This window comes from Zosterops lateralis (genome assembly GCF_965231275.1).
Source record: "Zosterops lateralis genome assembly, chromosome: 5".
NCBI classification, from domain to species: Eukaryota; Metazoa; Chordata; class Aves; order Passeriformes; family Zosteropidae; genus Zosterops; species Zosterops lateralis.
In genome coordinates this window covers 528,225-547,379 of record NC_139766.1, presented here as the reverse complement: position 1 = coordinate 547,379, position 19,155 = coordinate 528,225, and the positions used below count along the sequence as shown (strand labels likewise).

The 19,155-nt window shown below is 44.2% G+C and overlaps 1 protein-coding gene and 1 long non-coding RNA gene across 2 annotated transcripts in view; both read left to right on the top strand.

Annotated features, from left to right (window-relative positions):
* Positions 1-12,224, top strand: part of ALMS1 (ALMS1 centrosome and basal body associated protein) — a gene marked incomplete at both ends in the record, with an annotated part of 71,123 nt that extends 58,899 nt beyond the window's left edge. The window contains 5 exons of the mRNA XM_083862341.1: positions 3,846-3,960; positions 7,643-7,795; positions 8,985-9,226; positions 11,788-11,911; positions 12,187-12,224. Of these exons, the coding sequence (XP_083718467.1) occupies positions 3,846-3,960; positions 7,643-7,795; positions 8,985-9,226; positions 11,788-11,911; positions 12,187-12,224 (672 nt within the window). The remainder of the gene's footprint in view (positions 1-3,845; positions 3,961-7,642; positions 7,796-8,984; positions 9,227-11,787; positions 11,912-12,186) is intronic.
* A 79-nt stretch (positions 12,225-12,303) lies between these two features.
* Positions 12,304-19,155, top strand: part of LOC310909856 — a 7,557-nt gene continuing 705 nt past the window's right edge. The window contains exons 1-2 of the long non-coding RNA XR_014590199.1: positions 12,304-13,552; positions 15,859-15,958. This is a non-coding gene — a long non-coding RNA (uncharacterized lncRNA). The remainder of the gene's footprint in view (positions 13,553-15,858; positions 15,959-19,155) is intronic.

Here is a 19,155-nt window from a genome sequence, read left to right as displayed (position 1 = left end):
GATTTCCTTGCCTTGCCTTTATTCCCTTGGGAGGCCAATCCTGCAGGGCCCAACACAAACTGGTAAATTTAATCCAAATTCCTGCACGTCCCTGGGCAGGGATCCATAGAATTATTGGGATTTTGGGATTTTCCTGCTGGTTTTTTGTCTCTGTGAACAGTGGGATGGTTTTGTCTGGCTTTTCCCTCTTTAAGGAGCTGAGAATTCCAGGTGGGAATTCTGCAGGGGGAATAATCCCTTCAGGTGGATTTGGGTGTTATTTGGGGTTTAATTGAAGTTTATTTTACAGAAACAATTCCAAGTCTGTTTGTCAAACGAGGCAGTGAATTATAAAATAATTATAAAATATTTAAAAAATTAAATGTATATATTAAATATATTTAATAATATATAAAAATTAACATAATTATAAAATAATTATAAAATATTTATACAATTAAATATATATAAAATATTTAATAATATAGATAAAAATTAACATAATTATAAAATAATTATAAAATATTTATAAAATTAAATATATAAAATCTATTTAATAATATATATAATTAAAATGATTATAAAATCATTATAAAATATTTATAAAATTAAATATATATATATAATATTTAATAATATATAAAAAATTTAACATAATTATAAAATAATTATAAAATAATTCACTGAAAAATAATGCAAATAACTAAATAAATCTGGAGGGGAGAAACAATCTTTTGTAAGGTGAATAATGGTTTAAAAACTATTTTATTTAAAATTTTTATTTATAACATTTATTTAAAGATAAAATAAGCCTGTCCTGAAGTTTGCAGTATTAAGACCATTAACCAGAACAGCACCATTAAGATCCAACTTTTATGGATTTTAATCTTCAATTCAACAGTTGGAGAATTTTAGATTATTCTTCTATTCCATGTTCCATCCACAAGATTAATTTTTCAAGGTCTATTGGATTTTAACCCCAAATCTGATTTTTTTTACCTGTTAAATCACCTGTGAGATGACAAAAGGAATTAATTCTGTGGGGAATAAACTCTTTAAAGGCTCATTGAACACCCCCCTGGCTTTAGAAATTCACATTTTTTATCTGCTGGTCAAATATTCTTTAAAAAAAAAAATCCATCTGAAGACACACTTTACCTCCCTCAAATGAGGAGCAAGAGAAAATAGGTGAAAAATCAGGAAATTGAATTTAAAATTCCAATTTTGGTCACTTCTGGGCTGTTCAGCAGAGGAAAAGTGATGATTTTTTGGTGTTTTTGGTGCAAATGTTTGTGGTTCTGAGATTCCCTGGTCACAGCTGCACGTGCACATTTGGGGTTTTTTTTTCTCCCTCATTTTATACATTTTTTGGCCCAGCACAGAATTCAGATTCACATGTTCACATGTTTTATTATCTGGAAAAAATCCATTTCTGTGTGTCTGTGCAGGGCCTCTCCTGGGGCTGGGGCAGTTACAGCAAATTAGAAAATAAAAACAAGTTTATGAGAGTCAAAATTGGCTTCTTTTAGTATTGAAGTGAAGTTTTGTTTGGAGTGATAGAGCTCATAAATAATAATAATGATAATAATGATGATAATGACAATAATGATAATAATGATAATAATAATGATGATATAATAATGACATAATAATGATAATAATGATAATGATAATAATGACAATTATAATGATTGTAATAATTACAATGATAATAATAATAATGATGATAATAATAATGATATAATAAAAATGATAATGATTATGATAATAATGACAATAATTATAATGATGGTAATAATTATGATGATAGTAATGATCATGATAATAATGACAATAATTATAATGATGGTAATAATTATGATGATAGTAATGATCATGATAATAATGATAATAATGATATTATAATAATGATAATGATAATAATAATGACAATAATGATAATGATCATGATAATAATAATAATGATAATGATAATAACGATGATAATAATGATAATAATGATAATAATAATGATATAATAATGATAATTATGATTGTAATAATGACAATAATTATAATGATGATAATAATGATAATTATAATGATGATAATAATTATTATGATAATAATGATCATGATAATAATGATAATAATGATATAATAATGATGATGAATATAATAATGACAATAACTATAATGATGATAATAATGATATTATTATTATTATTATTATTATTATTATTATTATAAAAAGGGAATAAAGAGACCTCTGCATTTCCATCCTGGCTGGTGTTGGGGGTCACTCACAGGACACCAGTTAATGTCCCCCAGTCCCCATTGCCGTGAGCAAGGGGAGAGTGCAGAGCTGGAACTGGGGCTCAGGGGGCTGCAGGGCTGGAATTGGGGCTCAGGGGGCTGCAGGGCCTGGGGCTGCAGGGCTGGAATTGGGGCTCAGGGGGGCTGCAGGGCTGGAATTGGGGCTCAGGGGGGCTGCAGGGCTGGAATTGGGGCTCAGGGGGCTGCAGGGCTGGAATTGGGGCTCAGGGGGGCTGCAGGGCTGGAATTGGGGCTCAGGGGGCTGCAGGGCCTGGGGGCTGCCAGGTCCTGGTGTGGACAAATCCCACCCTCCTGCTCTTCCCAGAGCCCAGGCTGGGGCAGGACTGCTGCTTTTAATGGCTCTGTTAATTGGAATTAGTAATGGCTTTGTTAATTGGAATTAGTAATGGCTCTGTTAATTGGAATTAGTAATGACTTTGTTAATTGGAATTGCTGTGTGTTCTCCCAGCCCTGCAGGTCCCACACCTGGCCAGGTGTGGGTGAGGTGACCCTGCCCCTGTCCCTCAGCCCAGCCCTTCACGTCCCTCCTGTTTATTTTGGATTTTTCCCAGTGGGATCCATTCCCTGTGTCCTGTCCCTGCAGCCCTTGGCCCCAGCCCCTCTCCAGCTCTCCTGGAGTTTTCCCCTTCAGGCCCTTCCAGGGGTTCTGAGCAGCCCCAGCTGAGGCAATTCCCAATCTCAATATTCTCTTTTCAGTGGCAGATAAAAGGTGGTGAAATCTTTGCCATCATCACCAGCCTCGCCCTGGCCCTGAGCTGTCATTTTCTAACATTGTGAAAATCGTTTTTTGGAGATCTGTACAACAAGAAAACCCATTTAATTACCAGCCAAGGATCTCTCTTTGAGGTGTCCCATGGGAATAGGAGTCCCTGTAATTTTATTTTCTCCCCCAGCCCTGCAGGAAGGAACAGCAGTGACATCTCACAGATGGGCTGGTCCTTATTGAAGGGGCACAGCAATTTTCTCAGGTGTGAGGGGTCCTGGAGCTGGGCACTGCCCCTGACCCCACAGCTCTTCCCACAGGAAAAATGGGCTTTTCCCAAAGCCAGGGCTGGGTTTTGTCAGGGCACTGGGACTGTCTTGGTTTGGGAAGACAGATGTGTCCTCCAGGGAAAGATGGGGCGTCCCTTGGGATGGAGAATGTAAATCACACCCCCTTCCAGATTATTATAATTTTGAAATTAAGGGACTTTCAGGCAAAGATTCGGGAATAGGAGTAACAGTTCTTTAATAGGAATATTGAATATTAACAGAATATTAACAGAATAGGAATATTAACAGAAGATCACCTCCAGAGCCATGAGGAATGGTTTATACAAGGAATAAAGATTAAAAAACACTGCCCCAACCAGTTTCAGCAGCTGGCAAATAGAAAATACTTTTTTTTTTTGGTCCATACCCCAAGGTAGGGACACATCAACCTGGTGTCAGCATTGATAACTGGTGTTTTAACAGGATACAAAAGGCACAACGAGGGAAAAAGCAACGAGGTTTTCCTGTTTCAACCCTGGTTTTCAGGAATTCCTGTTCTCTTTGCCTGTTTTTTGCAGAGGACCATCCCCTTTTCCTGGGAGTCCAGCTGTGGCAGCAGCAGCTCCTGGGGCCCCAGCCCTGCCCTCAGCACCAAGAGACGGACACGGATGCTGAGCAAAGGGATCCAGGCAGGTGAGGCCCCGAATTCCTGATTTTCCTGGTTTTTTTTCCTGCCTTTCCTGCCCTTTTCCCACAGCCTGGCTCTTGGGGGGATGGCTCTGCACAGGCAGCACTGCCCAGGTTCACTCCCAGTGCTCTCAAGGTGTGTTCAGTGCACAGGAGCTGTTTAATCCCATCCTTGGGCTGTTTAATAACCCACTTGTAAATTGATTTAGGCTTTCAGTGGCAAAGGTGAGTTGCCTTTTTTTATCTATTTTTTTTAATTATTTTTTTTTCCCCAAGGCATCTGTTCCTCCCAGAATGGCTTTGGTGGGCATATGCTATTTCAGAAGGCAACTGCAGTGTTCTGTGTTCTTCCTGAGGATATTTTGGGTGTTCAATTCTATTTCAGTCCCGAGCTGCTCCTGGCCTGGTGCAGTTCTGCAGTTGAGGTTTTTATTTTTTATTTTTTATTTTTTATTTTTTCTAGTGGCAATTAGCAGTTTCTTCATTGCTTTTCATTTCCACGCCAACTCCCCGTCATCACTTTGAGTAATGGCCTCAGTTTATTCATCAGATACAGCAGATATTTATTTATTCCTGCTTGTGTGCAAGGAGATTAAATCAGGATTTTCATAGGGCAGAGTTAATTCCAGTTTCATTCCCACCCCCAGATAAATGTATATTTTGCTCGGGGTGTTTGGTTTTAATTTTACTGGGATTATCACACAGTGACAACCACTGGGGGCTCTCCTTGCTCTGGGGAAATGGGAATATAAATAAGAATATAAATGGGAATATAAATGGGAATATAAAGGGAATATAAATGGGAATATAAAGGGAAATGGGAATATAAATGGGAATATAAAGGGAAATGGGAATATAAAGGGTATGGCTGTTGGAGGTGGGTGAAGCACAGGATTTTCCCCCTGAGTTGGGATGGGATATTGGATGGTTCTGTGTGTCCCTGAGAGCCACATCTGCCTCACACCTGGAGCTCTCTGCTGATAAAGGGCTGAGATAAAGGTGGGGAGATGTGCTGGAGCCCTGGGCACTGAGATTTTCACATTTTTTGTGCTCACAGGCACTGACCCCCAGCAAACACTGCATTGACCTGAGGCCGGGGAAAATGCTCCTAAAACTGAGTGACAGCCCTGGGATTGTGGAGTTTGAATAAAAGTCAGGGGTGGAAAACTTAGAGTTTAAGGTGTTAGAATACAGGAATATATATATAAAGCAAAACGAAGGATTTAGGATGTAAGGCCAGTCTTTCTTTTTCACCTTCTCCTTCCTGGGTCTGGGTGGGATTTTGTAATTGGATAGAAAAATCCTCATTGTGGGCCAGGGGTGGTTGGTTATTGGGTTAAAAGTGAGAATAATTGAGGTGTCATTTCATAATTGGACAGTTTATCCTTAAAAATTTTTGTAGAGAGAGAAGAGAGGAGCCATTTTTAGTTTGTGGCACCCACTGTCTGTGGGACTGTGCTATAGATAAGGATTAATAAACAGCTGAGTCCAAACAAGTCTCTGGCAAAAGAAGATAAAACACAACAGAGAAAGGAAATCCAGGAGCTGTTTATTGTCGTGGATACAGCCCCAAATGTGCTCCAGGGCTGGTCCTGAGGGTCCAAAGGGAATACAGAGACTTTTCCCTTTGGAAAAACCACTTTAGGACGGGTTTGGTGGTATTTTTGTCTGCAGTGATTGATCTCTGCAGGTCCCAGCACAGCCCCTGGATTCACCCTTTGCAATGGCTGGTGCTGCAGAGGGGCCACAAAAATGGGAATTTATTGGAGCTGAGTTTTGCTGTGCAGGGGCTGATGCTGCAGAGGGGCCACGGGAAAGGAGCACAAAAATGGGAATTTATTGGAGCTGAGTTTTGCAGGGCTGGGCCAGGAGCCCACAGAGGTGGCAGAGCTGAATCCTTGGGGATAATTAATTAATGGTTATTAATCCCTGAGCAGGCTGAGGCAGCCTTGGGGTGAGCCCTGCCTGGAGCAGGAGCTTGGTGACCTCCAGGGCTTTCTGCAGCCTCAGTTTCTCTGAGCTTGCACAAAACACCTCCTGGGACACACAATGTGCAAAACAAACCCCTCGGTGACTTTTAATGATTTTTATGGTACATTGAAATGATTTTTAATGGGATCACTGCAGCAAAAATAACCCAAGGGAAGGAAGAACAACTAGGAAGATTCATGTGTGGTAACAGGGTGACATAAAGTTAACAAACCAATGGAACAATGAAGCCTAAGAAATATTAACATGTGTCTGCAAAGGCCCAAGGGAGGAAGGTTTTTGAGGAAGGTTTTTCTCACCCTGATCTAGAAGGGGATCTGTGCTGGGGGCAGCCCCTGTGTTGTTACAGGACACAAAATGAAGGACACAGATACAGTCAGTCATCAGGGCAAAAAAGGCAAATTTTATTTTTTTTTTTTGATTTATATAGATTTTGGACAATGACCATGGATTGGGCAATGAGGTTGACACCTCTCTAACCACACTGGTCAAACTAGAAGTGCATCAATTGTCCCTCCTCCAGAGAGGAGTGTAAACATCACTCTGTTTTCATGAAAATTCATGAGAAACTCCACTACCAAAGTGCAAAATCAGAGGGCTGGAAAAGATCAAGGATGACACCCCTGGGCCTCCACAGGGGGGTCATTCCCTGCCCTGGCACAGTGAGTGAGGGTCATTCCCAGGCTGGGAATGTTGGACACGTCCCTGGCTGAGATTTTGGAACAGCCGAGCTCCAGCCACGTGTCCAACCTGGGGAATTATCCATCCCTCCCTCCCTCCATCCATCCCTCCATCCATCCCTCCCTCCATCCCTCCCTCCATCAATCCATCCATCCATCCCTCCATCCATCCCTCCATCAATCCATCCATCCCTCCCTCCATCCATCCATCCCTCCATCCATCCATCCATCCATCCATCCATCCATCCATCCCTCCCTCCATCCATCCATCCATCCATCCCTCCATCCATCCATCCATCCATCCATCCATCCCTCCCTCCCTCCCTCCCTCCATCCATCCATCCATCCATCCATCCATCCCTCCCTCCATCCATCCATCCATCCATCCCTCCATCCATCCATCCATCCATCCATCCATCCATCCATCCATCCATCCATCCCTCCATCCATCCATCCATCCATCCATCCATCCATCCATCCATCCCTCCATCCATCCATCCATCCATCCATCCATCCATCCATCCCTCCATCCATCCATCCATCCATCCATCCATCCATCCATCCATCCATCCATCCCTCCATCCATCCATCCATCCATCCCTCCATCCATCCATCCATCCATCCATCCATCCATCCATCCATCCATCCATCCATCCATCCCTCCATCCATCACCTCTGGCTGAGCTGGAGGAGCCCCAAATTCCAGAATTTTGTTGCTCGAAGCCTCCAAAAAAACCCTCAAAATTCCGGCACCACCCGGATTGGGATGGACACAGAAGCAAACAGTAAAAAAAATCCCTGGAAATGGGGCAATTGGCTGGATCAGGGTGAAGTTTTTTAAGGATCAACAGTTCTCTCCCTGGAGCAAATCTGGGAATGATGCTCTGCTCCCACTGAGTTTATTTAGGATTTATTGTCACTAAACTCCAGGAAAACTGCGCCACATCCAGCAGGAATTCCCTGGGATGTGGAACTTCTCAGAATTCTTGGATTTTTCCTGATTTATGTTCCCATTCCAGGAGACCTGGAGATTGTCACCAGCGCCACCAGGAAACACACCAGGGACGTGGGGGTGACATTCCCCACCCCCAGGAGCAGCCAGCAGCTGCAGCAGCCCCCCAGGGCACGGCCGGACACACGGACAAGGAGGGACAGGCTGCACCCCCTGCAAGGTCAGCACCCATGGGTGGGCTGGGGGCACCCAGCTCTGTCCTGGACAGACAGACAGACAGACAGACAGGCTGTACCCCCTGCAAGGTCAGCACCCATGGGTGGGCTGGGGGCACCCAGCTCTGTCCTGGACAGACAGACAGACAGGCTGCACCGCCTGCAAGGTCAGCACCCATGGGTGGGCTGGGGGCACCCAGCTCTGTCCTGGACAGACAGACAGACAGGCTGCACCCACTGCAAGGTCAGCACCCATGGGTGGGCTGCTCCCAGAGCAGAGGGGCTCCAGAATCCTGGAATGGTTTGGAAAAGACCTTAAATCCCATCCCATTCCCACCCCATCCATGGCAGGGACACTCCCACTGTCCCAGGTGGATCCAACCTGGCTTTGGAAATTCCCAGGGATCCAGGGGCAGCCCCAGCAAATGTGGGAATTCCATTCCAGCCCCTCCCAGGGAACAATTCCTGCCCAAATCTGGTGTAAACCTGCCCCTCCTTCAGCTTCAGCCCATCCCCCTTGTCCCAGGTCCCTCTGCAGCCTCCTTGGGCCCCCCTGGAGGGACCCTGCAGCCCCTGGCCACATTCCCATCCCCAGCAGAGCTCTGCTCTGCCTGCTGGTGCCTGGGGCTCAAAGCACCATCACTCCAAGTGTTCCCCTTCCTCTTCCCTCGGCTCTGTGTCCTGGCCATGCTCTGGGACACCCCCTGGGCCAGCTCTCCTTACTCTGTCCCCTTGGGCCACCTCTCCTGTGTCCCCTTGGGTCATCTCTCCTGTCTGTGTCCCCTTGGGCCACCTCTCCTGTGTCCCCTTGGGCCACCTCTCCTGGCTCTGTCCCCTTGGGCCACCTCTCCTGGCTCTGTCCCCTTGGGTCGCCTCTCCTGGCTCTGTCCCCTTGGGTCACCTCTCCTGGCTCTGTCCCCTTGGGCCATCTCTCCTGTGTCCCCTTGGGCCACCTCTCCTGGCTGTGTCCCCTTGGGCCACCTCTCCTGGCTCTGTCCCCTTGGGCCACCTCTCCTGGCTCTATCCCCTTGGGTCACCTCTCCTGTGTCCCCTTGGGCCACCTCTCCTGGCTGTGTCCCCTCCCAGCTCTTTGTTGTCCCCTCGGCCTTGGGGATTCCTCTCCAGGATTGGGATGGACAACAGGACAACAGGAATTGTCTCAGATCTTCTTTCCCTTCCGTGCTCTTTTAACAGGCACTCCGTGGCTTGTCCCAGCAGAGGATCTACAATGTGAATCAAGGAAAGAAAACCAGTCCAGTGCCCCCCCTGGCCCCGGGCCAGCCTGGTTCGAGCCCTGGAGCAGCAGGAAACCTTGGAGGGAACCCCTGAGGGAGAAGAACTGGGAGGAGGAGCAGCCCAGGCTGGGCCAGGGAGCAGCTGCAGCTCCCGGGGTGGGCAGGGGGCTGGGGCGGCCCCTGGGGAAACTCAGCCTGCAGGTGAGGGGTCCCTGCACCCATGGGTGGGATTAGGGAATCCTCTGGCACCCAGGATATTCCCCAGGGTGGGACCAGGGAATCCTCTGGCACTCAGGATGTTCCCCAGGGTGTCTCCTCAGTTTATTCCCCAGGGTGGGATCAGGAATCCTCTGGCACCCAGGATATTCCCCAGGGTGGGACCAGGGAATCCTCTGGCACTCAGGATGTTCCCCAGGGTGTCTCCTCAGTTTATTCCCCAGGGTGGGATCAGGGAATCCTCTGGCATTCAGGATATTCCCCAGGGTGGGATCAGGAATCCTCTGGCACTCAGGACGTTCCCCAGGATATTTCCCCAGTTTATTCCCCATGTGGGATCGGGGCTGACCCTGCAGGGATTGATTAATGAAACCCCTTTGGCTTTGGGGTGGAGCTGGCACAACATCCCACCTCACTGCTCTCCATCAGAAATAACACTGAGGTGTTCACAGCATGGGATCAAAATGAGTTTTTACTGCTCTTTATTATTATTTTAGTGTTTTTTTTTTTTTTTTTCCTTTTCTGGCCAGTTCATTTCCGCATTGTTAAACCAGAGTTACAGGAAGTTTTATATCACAACTGTTAAAATGGGATGTTTTAATGGGAGTTTTAATGCTTTAAAAAAAGTTTTAAAACGTTAAAACATTTATAATGTTTTGGGTAAAACATAATAATGTTTATATGTTATAAACATGTAACATATGTTATAATGGGATAGATAATATCCTATTATCATATGTTATGATATTAAAAATGTTCAAAAACATTAAACATTATAATGTTTATATGTTATAAACATATAGCACATGTTATAATGAGATATATTATATCCCATTATCATATGTTATAATATTAAAAATGTTTTAAAACATTAAAGCGTTTATAATGTTTCAATATAAACATTAAAACATTTATATTAAAACATTATAGTGTTTACATGTTATAATGGAATATATTATATCCCGTTATATCATATGTTACAATATTAACAAAATGTTTTCAAACATTAAAACATAATGTTTCATTATAAACATTATAATGTTTCAATATAAACATTATAACGTTTATATGTTATAAAAATATAACACATGTTATAAAGGGATATATTATATCCCATTATCATATGTTACAAGAATAAAAAAAATGTTTTCAAACATTTATAATATTTCAATATCAACATATATGTTATAATGGGATATATTATATCTCATTATCATGTATTACAATATTTTAAAAATGTTTTAAAACATGAAAACATTTATAATATAAACAATTCAATATAAACATTATAGTGTTTATATTACAAATTATGGTGTTTACATGTTAGAAACATATGAAATATGTTATAATGGGATATATTATATTCCATTATATCATATGTTATAATATTAAAAAAATGTTTTAAAACATGATAACATTTACAGTGTTTCAATATAAACATTATAATGTTTATATTAAAAAATTATGGTGTTTATATGTTATAAAAATATTAAATATGTTATAATGGGATATATTATACCCCATTATCATATGTTACAATATTTAAAAAAAGTTTTAAAACATTAAAACATTTATAATGTTTTAATATAAACATTATAACGTTTATATGTTATAATCATATGAAATATGTTATAAAGGGGTATATTATATTCCATTATATCATATGTTATAATATTATAATGGGCTATAATAAAATGGGATATAATGTAATATAATATAATACAATACAATGGGCTATAATACAATGGGATATAATATAGTATAGTATAGTATAGTATAGTATAATATAATATAATATAATATAATATACAATTGGCTATAATATAATGGGCTGTAATATAATGGGCTATAATATAATACAATACAATGGGCTATAATATAATATAATATGCTATAATACAATGAGATATCATATCATATCATATATATATAATATAATACAATGGGCTATAATATAATGGGCTATAATAAAATGGGATATAATGTAATATACTATAATATAATATAATATAATATAATATAATATAATATAATATAATATAATATAATACAATACAATGGGCTATAATATAATGGGCTATAATAAAGTGAGATATAATGTAATATACTATAATATAATATAATATAATATAATATAATATAATATAATACAATACAATACAATACAATGGGCTATAATAAAATGGGATGTAATGTAATATAATATAAAAAATTAATATAATATAAAATGGGCTATAATATAATATAATAATTAATATAATATAAAATGGGCTATAATATAATGGGATATAATATAATGGGCTATAATATGATATGATATAATATAATACAGTACAATAGGCTATAATACAACGGGCTATAATACAATGAGCTGTAATACAATGGGCTATAATATAATGGGCTATAATATAATGGGCTATAATACAATGGGCTATAAAACAGTAGGATTTTCCCGTGCCTTGAGGCCTGTGCTGGGTGTTTCTGGTGTCCCCTGCAGTGTCCCCAGGCACAGCTGGGACAGGCAGGGTGTCTCTGTGTCCCCGCAGGAGGCCCTGGCCCTGCACCGCCCCGACTTCATCTCGCGCTCGGGGCAGCGCCTGCGGCACCTGCGCCTGCTGCGCCAGGAGAGGAGCCTGCGCCGCCTGCGCCGGGGGGAACAGCCCCTGCCAGGCCAGGGGGAACAGCTCCTGAAATCCCAACGGGAACAGCCCCTGCCATCCCATGGAGAACAGCTCCTGAAATCCCAACGGGAACAGCCCCTGCCATCCCATGGAGAACAGCTCCTGAAATCCCAACGGGAACAGCCCCTGCCATCCCATGGAGAACAGCTCCTGCCAGGCCACAGGGAACAGCACCTGCCGTCCCAAGAGCAGCCGCAGCCCCCAGGGAGGAGCAGGCACTGCAGGGCTGCGAGTCATCGAGGTATTTCACTGCTCTGCCCCCAGTTCTGTGTGATTTCATGGGTTTCACCTTGGGGTTCTGATCAAAGTTCTGTCCCAGGGCAGGTTTGGTGTGGGTTGTGCTCAAAGTTCTGTCCCAGTGCAGGTTTGGTGTGGGTTCTGCACAAAGTTCTGTCCCAGTGCAGGTTTGGTGTGGGTTCTGCACAAAGTTCTGTCCCAGGGCAGGTTTGGTGTGGGTTCTGTTCACACTTCTGTCCCAGGGCAGGTTTGGTGTGGGTTCTGTTCAGAGTTCTGTCCCAGTGCAGGTCTGGTGTGGGTTCTGGTTCTGCTCAAAGCTGAACCCACAATCCCAGGGCTGTCACTCGATTTTGGGGAGTGTTTTCCACGGGCTCAGGTCAATGCAGGGTTTGTTTGGGGGTCAGTGACTGTCAGCACAGAGTCTGCAATTCTCAGTGCCCAGGGCTCCAACATAAATTTATTAGTATTTAATTTGTTTATTCATTACTTATTTATTTTTATTATTTTTAATTATTATTAATTTATTCATTTTAATTTATTATCTATGTATTTTATTATTTATTTATTATAATTTATTATATATTAATTTATTTTATTATTATTTGCATTTTATTTATTTATTCATTTTTATTATTTACTTTTTATTATTAATTAGTCATTATTTATGTATTCATTTATTTTTATTATTATTTATGTTTTATTTACTTATGCTTTTTTATTTATTATGTATTTATTTTTATTATTTATTTTAATTATTTATTATGTATTCATTTATTTTTTATTATTATGTTTTATTTACTTACGCATTTTTATTTATTATGTATGTATTTATATTATTTATTTATTAGTATTTATTATGTATTCATTTATTTTTATTATTATTTATGTTTCACTTACATTTTTATTTATTATGTGTTTATTTTTATTATTTATTAATTATTATGTATTCCTTTATTTCTATTATTACTTATGTTTTATTTACTTACACATTTTTATTATGTAGTTATTTTTATTATTTATTCATTTTTTTTTATTATGTATTTATGTATTTATTATGTACTCATTTATTTTTATTAATATTTATGTTTTGTTTATTTATTCATTTTATTTATTATTTATCTATTTTTATTATTTATTTATTATTATTTATTATGTATTTATTTGTTATTTATTTCTCATAAAGGCGTTGCAATTGCTTAACCCTCTTTGTCCGTAAGATCTTATAAAGAGAGTGGAGGGTTTTTTGGTAAAAATTTCATAAAACTCACAAAGGACTCACATTCCTGCAGGGGGAGACTCATTCCCTTATCTCACAATTTCCCCTTACAGGTTTCCTGATGAAAGAGAAGAGAAGAGCAATTCCCAAGAGTGAAATGTTTCAAAGATCTAAAAGGTAAAAAAGTTCAGGGCAGTTTTATTTCAGGCAGATCAGTGCCCTGGGTGGGGAAAGGTTTAAATCCTGTCTGCAGTCAGAGAAATGGGTGTGCAAATAATGCAGCTTTTCCAGTGAAAAATGCAGGTGCCTGATCAGAGGGAGAAATGTCCTGCTTGGGAATTCCAGGGAACAAAATCACTTTGGAAAGGGGATTTCTGTGGCCAAACCTGAGGGTTCTGCTGCAGGGTCAGCACAGGAAACAGAGTCCCAAAGGGAGAGAGAACAGGGCTGGGGGACCCTGGGGCATCTGAGGAAATTCCCAAATTAACACCGTGGGTAACTGGGGCAGGAGTGAGGCAGCATTTCCCCCAGAGGAAGAGGCTTTTTACAGAAATGATCCCCCCAAGGGAATACAGGAAAAACCACTTTGGGATGGGTTTGGTGGTGTTTTTGTCTGCAGTGATTGATCCCTGCAGGGCCCAGCACAGCCCCTGGATTCACCCTTTGCAGGGGCTGGTGCTGCAGAGGGGCCACGGGAAAGGAGCACAAAAATGGGAATTTATTGGAGCTGAGTTTTGCTGTGCAGGGGCTGATGCTGCAGAGGGGCCACGGGAAAGGAGCACAAAAATGGGAATTTATTGGAGCTGAGTTTTGCAGGGCTGGGCCAGGAGCCCACAGAGGTGGCAGAGCTGAATCCTTGGGGGTAATTAATTAATGGTTATTAATCCCTGAGCAGGCTGAGGCAGCCTTGGGGTGAGCCCTGCCTGGAGCAGGAGCTTGGTGACCTCCAGGGCTTTCTGCAGCCTCAGTTTCTCTGAGCTTGCACAAAACACCCACTGGGACACAAAACAAACCCCTTGGTGACTTTTAATGATACCTTAAAATGATTTTAATGATTTTTAGCATTCCAAAGTACTCTCAGGGTGTGTGGGGAAGGAGTCCCTGCCCACAGGGGTGGCACTGGAGGGGTTTGAGGTCCTTCCAGCCCAAAGCATTCCAGGATTCCACAACTGAAGGAAAATCTGGGGAAGCATCAGCACAGGAGAGGACAAAGCAGGGCAGCACTGCTGAAATTTTGGAAATGCCTAAAAAGCCTCAGTGAGGTGATTCCTGTGCTGAGCTCCTGCCAAGGCTGGAGGGACATGTCCTGGCCTGGGGACACTGGGGACACTGAGCTCCAGCACAGCAGGGCAGAGCTCCTGGCGCTGCTCTGGGGAGGTGCTGGGCTGGGAGAGGCAGAACAGGGGCAGGAGAGGTGATCCAGGGGTAAGAGAGGAGTTCCAGGGGCAGGAGAGGAGTTCCAGGGACAGGAGTTTCATGGATAGGAGAGGAGTTCCAGAGGTAGGGAAGGAGTTCCAGAGGTAGGGAAGGAGTTCTAGGGCTGGGAGAGGTGATCCAGGGGAAGGAGAGGAGTTCCAGAGGTAGGAAAGGAGTTCCAGGGCTGGGAGAGGTGATCCAAGGGTAAGAGAAGCACTTCAGGGGTAGGAGAAGCACTGCAGGGATAAGAGAGGTGATCCAGGGGCAGGAGAGGTGATCCAGGGGTAGGAGTGGTGATCCAGGGGCAGGAGGGCACTCCAGGGCTAGGAAAGGCAATCCAGGGCTCATAGAGCTGTTCCCAGGGGTAGGGGAGAAGTTCCAGGGCTGGGAGAGGTGATCCAGGGACAGAAGAGGCACTCCAGGGCTAGGGGAGGAGTTCCAGGGGTCATAGAGGTGTTCCCAGGGGTAACAGAGGAGTCCCAGGGCTGGGAGAGGAGTTCCAGGAGTAAGAGAAGCACTCCAGGGCCAGGAGAGGTGATCCAGGGCCGGGAGAGGTGATCCAGAGCTAAGAGAGGCACTCCAGGGGTGGGAGAAGCATTCCAGGGGAAGGAGAGGCACTCTGCAGGCAGGAATTGCCAGGCTCACCCTGCTGAGGGTCAGCAGCAAACCCCAAACCCATTTCCCAGGGCTGGGCTCGGCCCTCAGCCCTTGGGGAAGGAGGGGACACGGGAGGGTTTGGGTTTGGGGTCTAGGGGACAGAGGAGGGTTTGGGGTCTAGGGGACAGAGGAGGGTTTGAAGTATTGGGGAAGGTGGGGACACAGGAGGGTTTGGAGTCTCAGGGACAAAGGAGGGTTTGAGGTCTCAAGGACAAAGGAGGATGTGGGTTTGGGGTCTCAGGGACAGAGGAGGGTGTGGGTTTGGGGTGTTGGGGAAGGAGGGGACAAAGGAGGGTTTGGGGTCTCAGGGACAAAGGGGTGTGTTTGTTTGGGGTTTCATGGACACAGGAGGGTGTGGGTTTGGGGTCTGGGGCAGTTTCCAATCCCCCTTTGGCCTCTCCCCTCCTCAGGATGTACGAGCAGCTGCCCGAGGTGAGGAGGAGGAGGGAGGAGGAGCAGAGGAGGCTGGAGTACAGCTCCTACCGCCTCCGGGCTCAGCTCTACAAGACCGTGAGTGCCCCTCCGGGGGTTTGGGGCTCAGGGCTTGGGGCAGGGGGTGCAGGGGCTCTGCCCCTCCCGGGGGTTTGGGGCTCAGGGCTTGGGGCAGGGGGTGCAGGGGCTCTGCCCCTCCCGGGGGTTTGGGGCTCAGGGCTTGGGGCAGGGGCTGCTGGGGCTCTGCCCCTCCCGGGGGTTTGGGGCTCAGGGCTTGGGGCAGGGGGTGCAGGGGCTCTGCCCCTCCCGGGGGTTTGAGGGCTCAGGGCTTGGGGCAGGGGGTGCAGGGGCTCTGCCCCTCCCGGGGGGTTTGGGGGCGCAGGGCTTGGGGCAGGGGGTGCAGGGGCTCTGCCCCACCTCAGCAGCACCAACAGCAATGCCAGACCCTCCTGCCCCCCTGAAATCCTTCCCTCCACACCACGGAGACACGGCAAGGAACGGGGTCCTGGTGAGATGATACCAAAAAGGGGTTTGTGCCTTTCCATTCCTGGTGAAATTGCACCAAAAAAAGGGTTTGTGCCTTTTAATTCCTGGTGAAATTATATAAAAATGGGCTTGTGCCTTTCCATTCCTGGTGAAATGACACCCAAGTGCCACATCCACGGCTTTAAATCCCCCAGGGATGGGGATCCCAAACCTCCCTGGGCACTCCCAAGGCCTGAACACCCTTTCCATGAGGAAATTCCCCAAAATCCACCCTGAGCCTCCCCTGGCCCAGCCTGAGGCCGTTCCCTCTTTTCCTGTTTTTCCCTGGGATCAGATCCCAACTCCCACCTGGCTCCAGCATTCCAGGGATTTGTGCAGAGCCACAAGGTCCCCCCTGAGCCTCCTTTTCTCCAGGCTCAGCCCCTTCCCATCTCCCTCAGGAATTCTCCATCCCCTTCCCAGCTCCCTCAGGAATTCTCCAGCCCTTTCCCAGCTCCCTCAGGAATTCTCCATTCCCTTTCCCAGCTCCCTCAGGAATTCTCCAGCCCTTTCCCAGCTCCCTCAGGAATTCTCCATCCCTTTCCCAGCTCCCTCAGGAATTCTCCATTCCCTTTCCCAGCTCCTCAGGAATTCTCCAGCCCCTTCAGGAATTCTCCATTCCCTTCCCCAAGGCTTTGAGGGCTCACAGGGTGTGATTAGAATTTTTTTAAAAGGAATCAGTGAGTGCCGGGATCCCATCCCAGCCCTGCCAGGGCAGGGACACCCCCCAGGCTGCTCCAGGGACAATCTCAGTGTCCAGGCTGAGGGATGAGCTGCAGCTGAGTTTTTATTTGACTCCAAATAAGACCCCAAATCAGTGAATTTACATGAACAAAAATTGGTTTCCTTTGTGTAGAGCAGAGTGGAAATATCCCCAAGGGCTCTGGGGAGGGAAGGGGTGTCAGGGCTGATTTCAGGACATTTTTGGGACAATTTGGGGCAGCTCAGTGAGGTGAAAAGGGAATAATAATAAGTTTTGTTGGCACTGAGTGAGGATGATCCTGAGGAGGAAACAACGTGGGCCCACCTGGAACTGGAACCAGAAAAATCCCTGGGCTGGAGTGAAAGGTCATCCCTGACCTGTGAAATTGTTCAATAATTCTCTTTATTAAGATAAAAAAAATATGTATGTTTATCTCAGGGTGGAATTGTTCAATAATTCTCTTTATTAAGATTAAAAAAAAAATGTACGTTTATCTCAGGGTGCTCATGGAGCTGGGCTGAGGTTCTGCCCCTTTACTTTTGTACCTTTAATTTCAAATGGAGCATGAAATGACCCCAGTCAGAGCAGGGGACAGGGATTTGTCTCCCTGGGGGCAGGGAGTGCCCTGGGATTTGTCTCTCTGCAGTGGGAGCAGGTTCTGATGGCAGCAGCAGCAGAGCTCCCACCCCACTGAAGTGGAAATGGATTTTTCTGGGTTTATCAGGCCCATTACTGAGACTCTCCATTAGGTGGAGTCTGTGATTTCAGAAATTCGGGAGGAAGCCCTTTTTCTTAGCCCTGAGCCCCTTTCCTCTCCTGAGCCCTTTTCCTGAGTCCCTTTTCCTGAGTCCCTTTTCCTGAGTCCCTTTTCCTGAGCCCTGAGCCCCTTTCCTAAGCCCATTCCTGAGTCCTTTCCTAAACCCTTTCCTAAGCCTTGAGCCCTTTTCCTGAGCCCTGAGCCCTTCACTGAGCCCTTTCCTTCCTTGAGCCCTTTTCCTGAGCTCTTCCCTGAACCTTTCCTGAGCCCTTTCCTGAGTCCTTTCCTAAGCCTATTCCTGACCCCTGAGCCCTTTTCCTGAGCCCTGAACCCTTTTTCTGAGCCCTTTCCTGACCCTTTCCTTTCCTGACCCTTTTCCTGAGCCCTTTCCCTGAGCCCTGAGGCTCTTTTTCCTGAACCCTTTCCTTTCCTGAGCCCCTTTCCTTTCCTTTCCTTTCCTTTCCTTTCCTTTCCTTTCCTTTCCTTTCCTTTCCTTTCCTTCCTTTCCTTTCCTTTCCTTTCCTTTCCTTTCCTTTCCTTTCCTTTCCTTTCCTTTCCTTTCCTTTCCTTTCCTTTCCTTTCCTTCCTTTCCTTTCCTTTCCTTTCCTTTCCTTTCCTTTCCTTTCCTTTCCTTTCCTTTCCTTTCCTTTCCTTTCCTTTCCTTTCCTTTCCTTTTCCTTTCCTTTCCTTTCCTGAGCCCCTTTCCTTTCCTTTCCTTTCCTTTCCTTTCCTGAGCCCCTTTCCTTTCCTTTCCTTTCCTTTCCTTTCCTTTCCCTTTCCTTTCCTTTCCTTTCCTTTCCTTTCCTTTCCTTTCCTTTCCTTTCCTTTCCTTTCCTTTCCTTTCCTTTCCTTTCCTTTCCTTTCCTTTCCTTTCCTTTCCTTTCCTTTCCTTTCCTTTCCTTTCCTTTCCTTTCCTTTCCTTTCCTTTCCTTTCCTTTCCTTTCCTTTCCTTTCCTTTCCTTTCCTTTCCTTTCCTTTCCTTTCCTTTCCTTTCCTTTCCTTTCCTTTCCTTTCCTTTCCTTTCCTTTCCTTTCCTTTCCTGAAATTTCCTTTCCTGAAATTTCCTTTCCTTTCCTGAAATTTCCTTTCCTTTCCTTTCCTGAAATTTCCTTTCCTTTCCTTTCCTGAAATTTCCTTTCCTGAAATTTCCTTTCCTTTCCTGAAATTTCCTTTCCTTTCCTTTCCTGAAATTTCCTTTCCTGAAATTTCCTTTCCTTTCCTTTCCTGAAATTTCCTTTCCTGAAATTTCCTTTCCTGAAATTTCCTTTCCTTTCCTGAAATTTCCTTTCC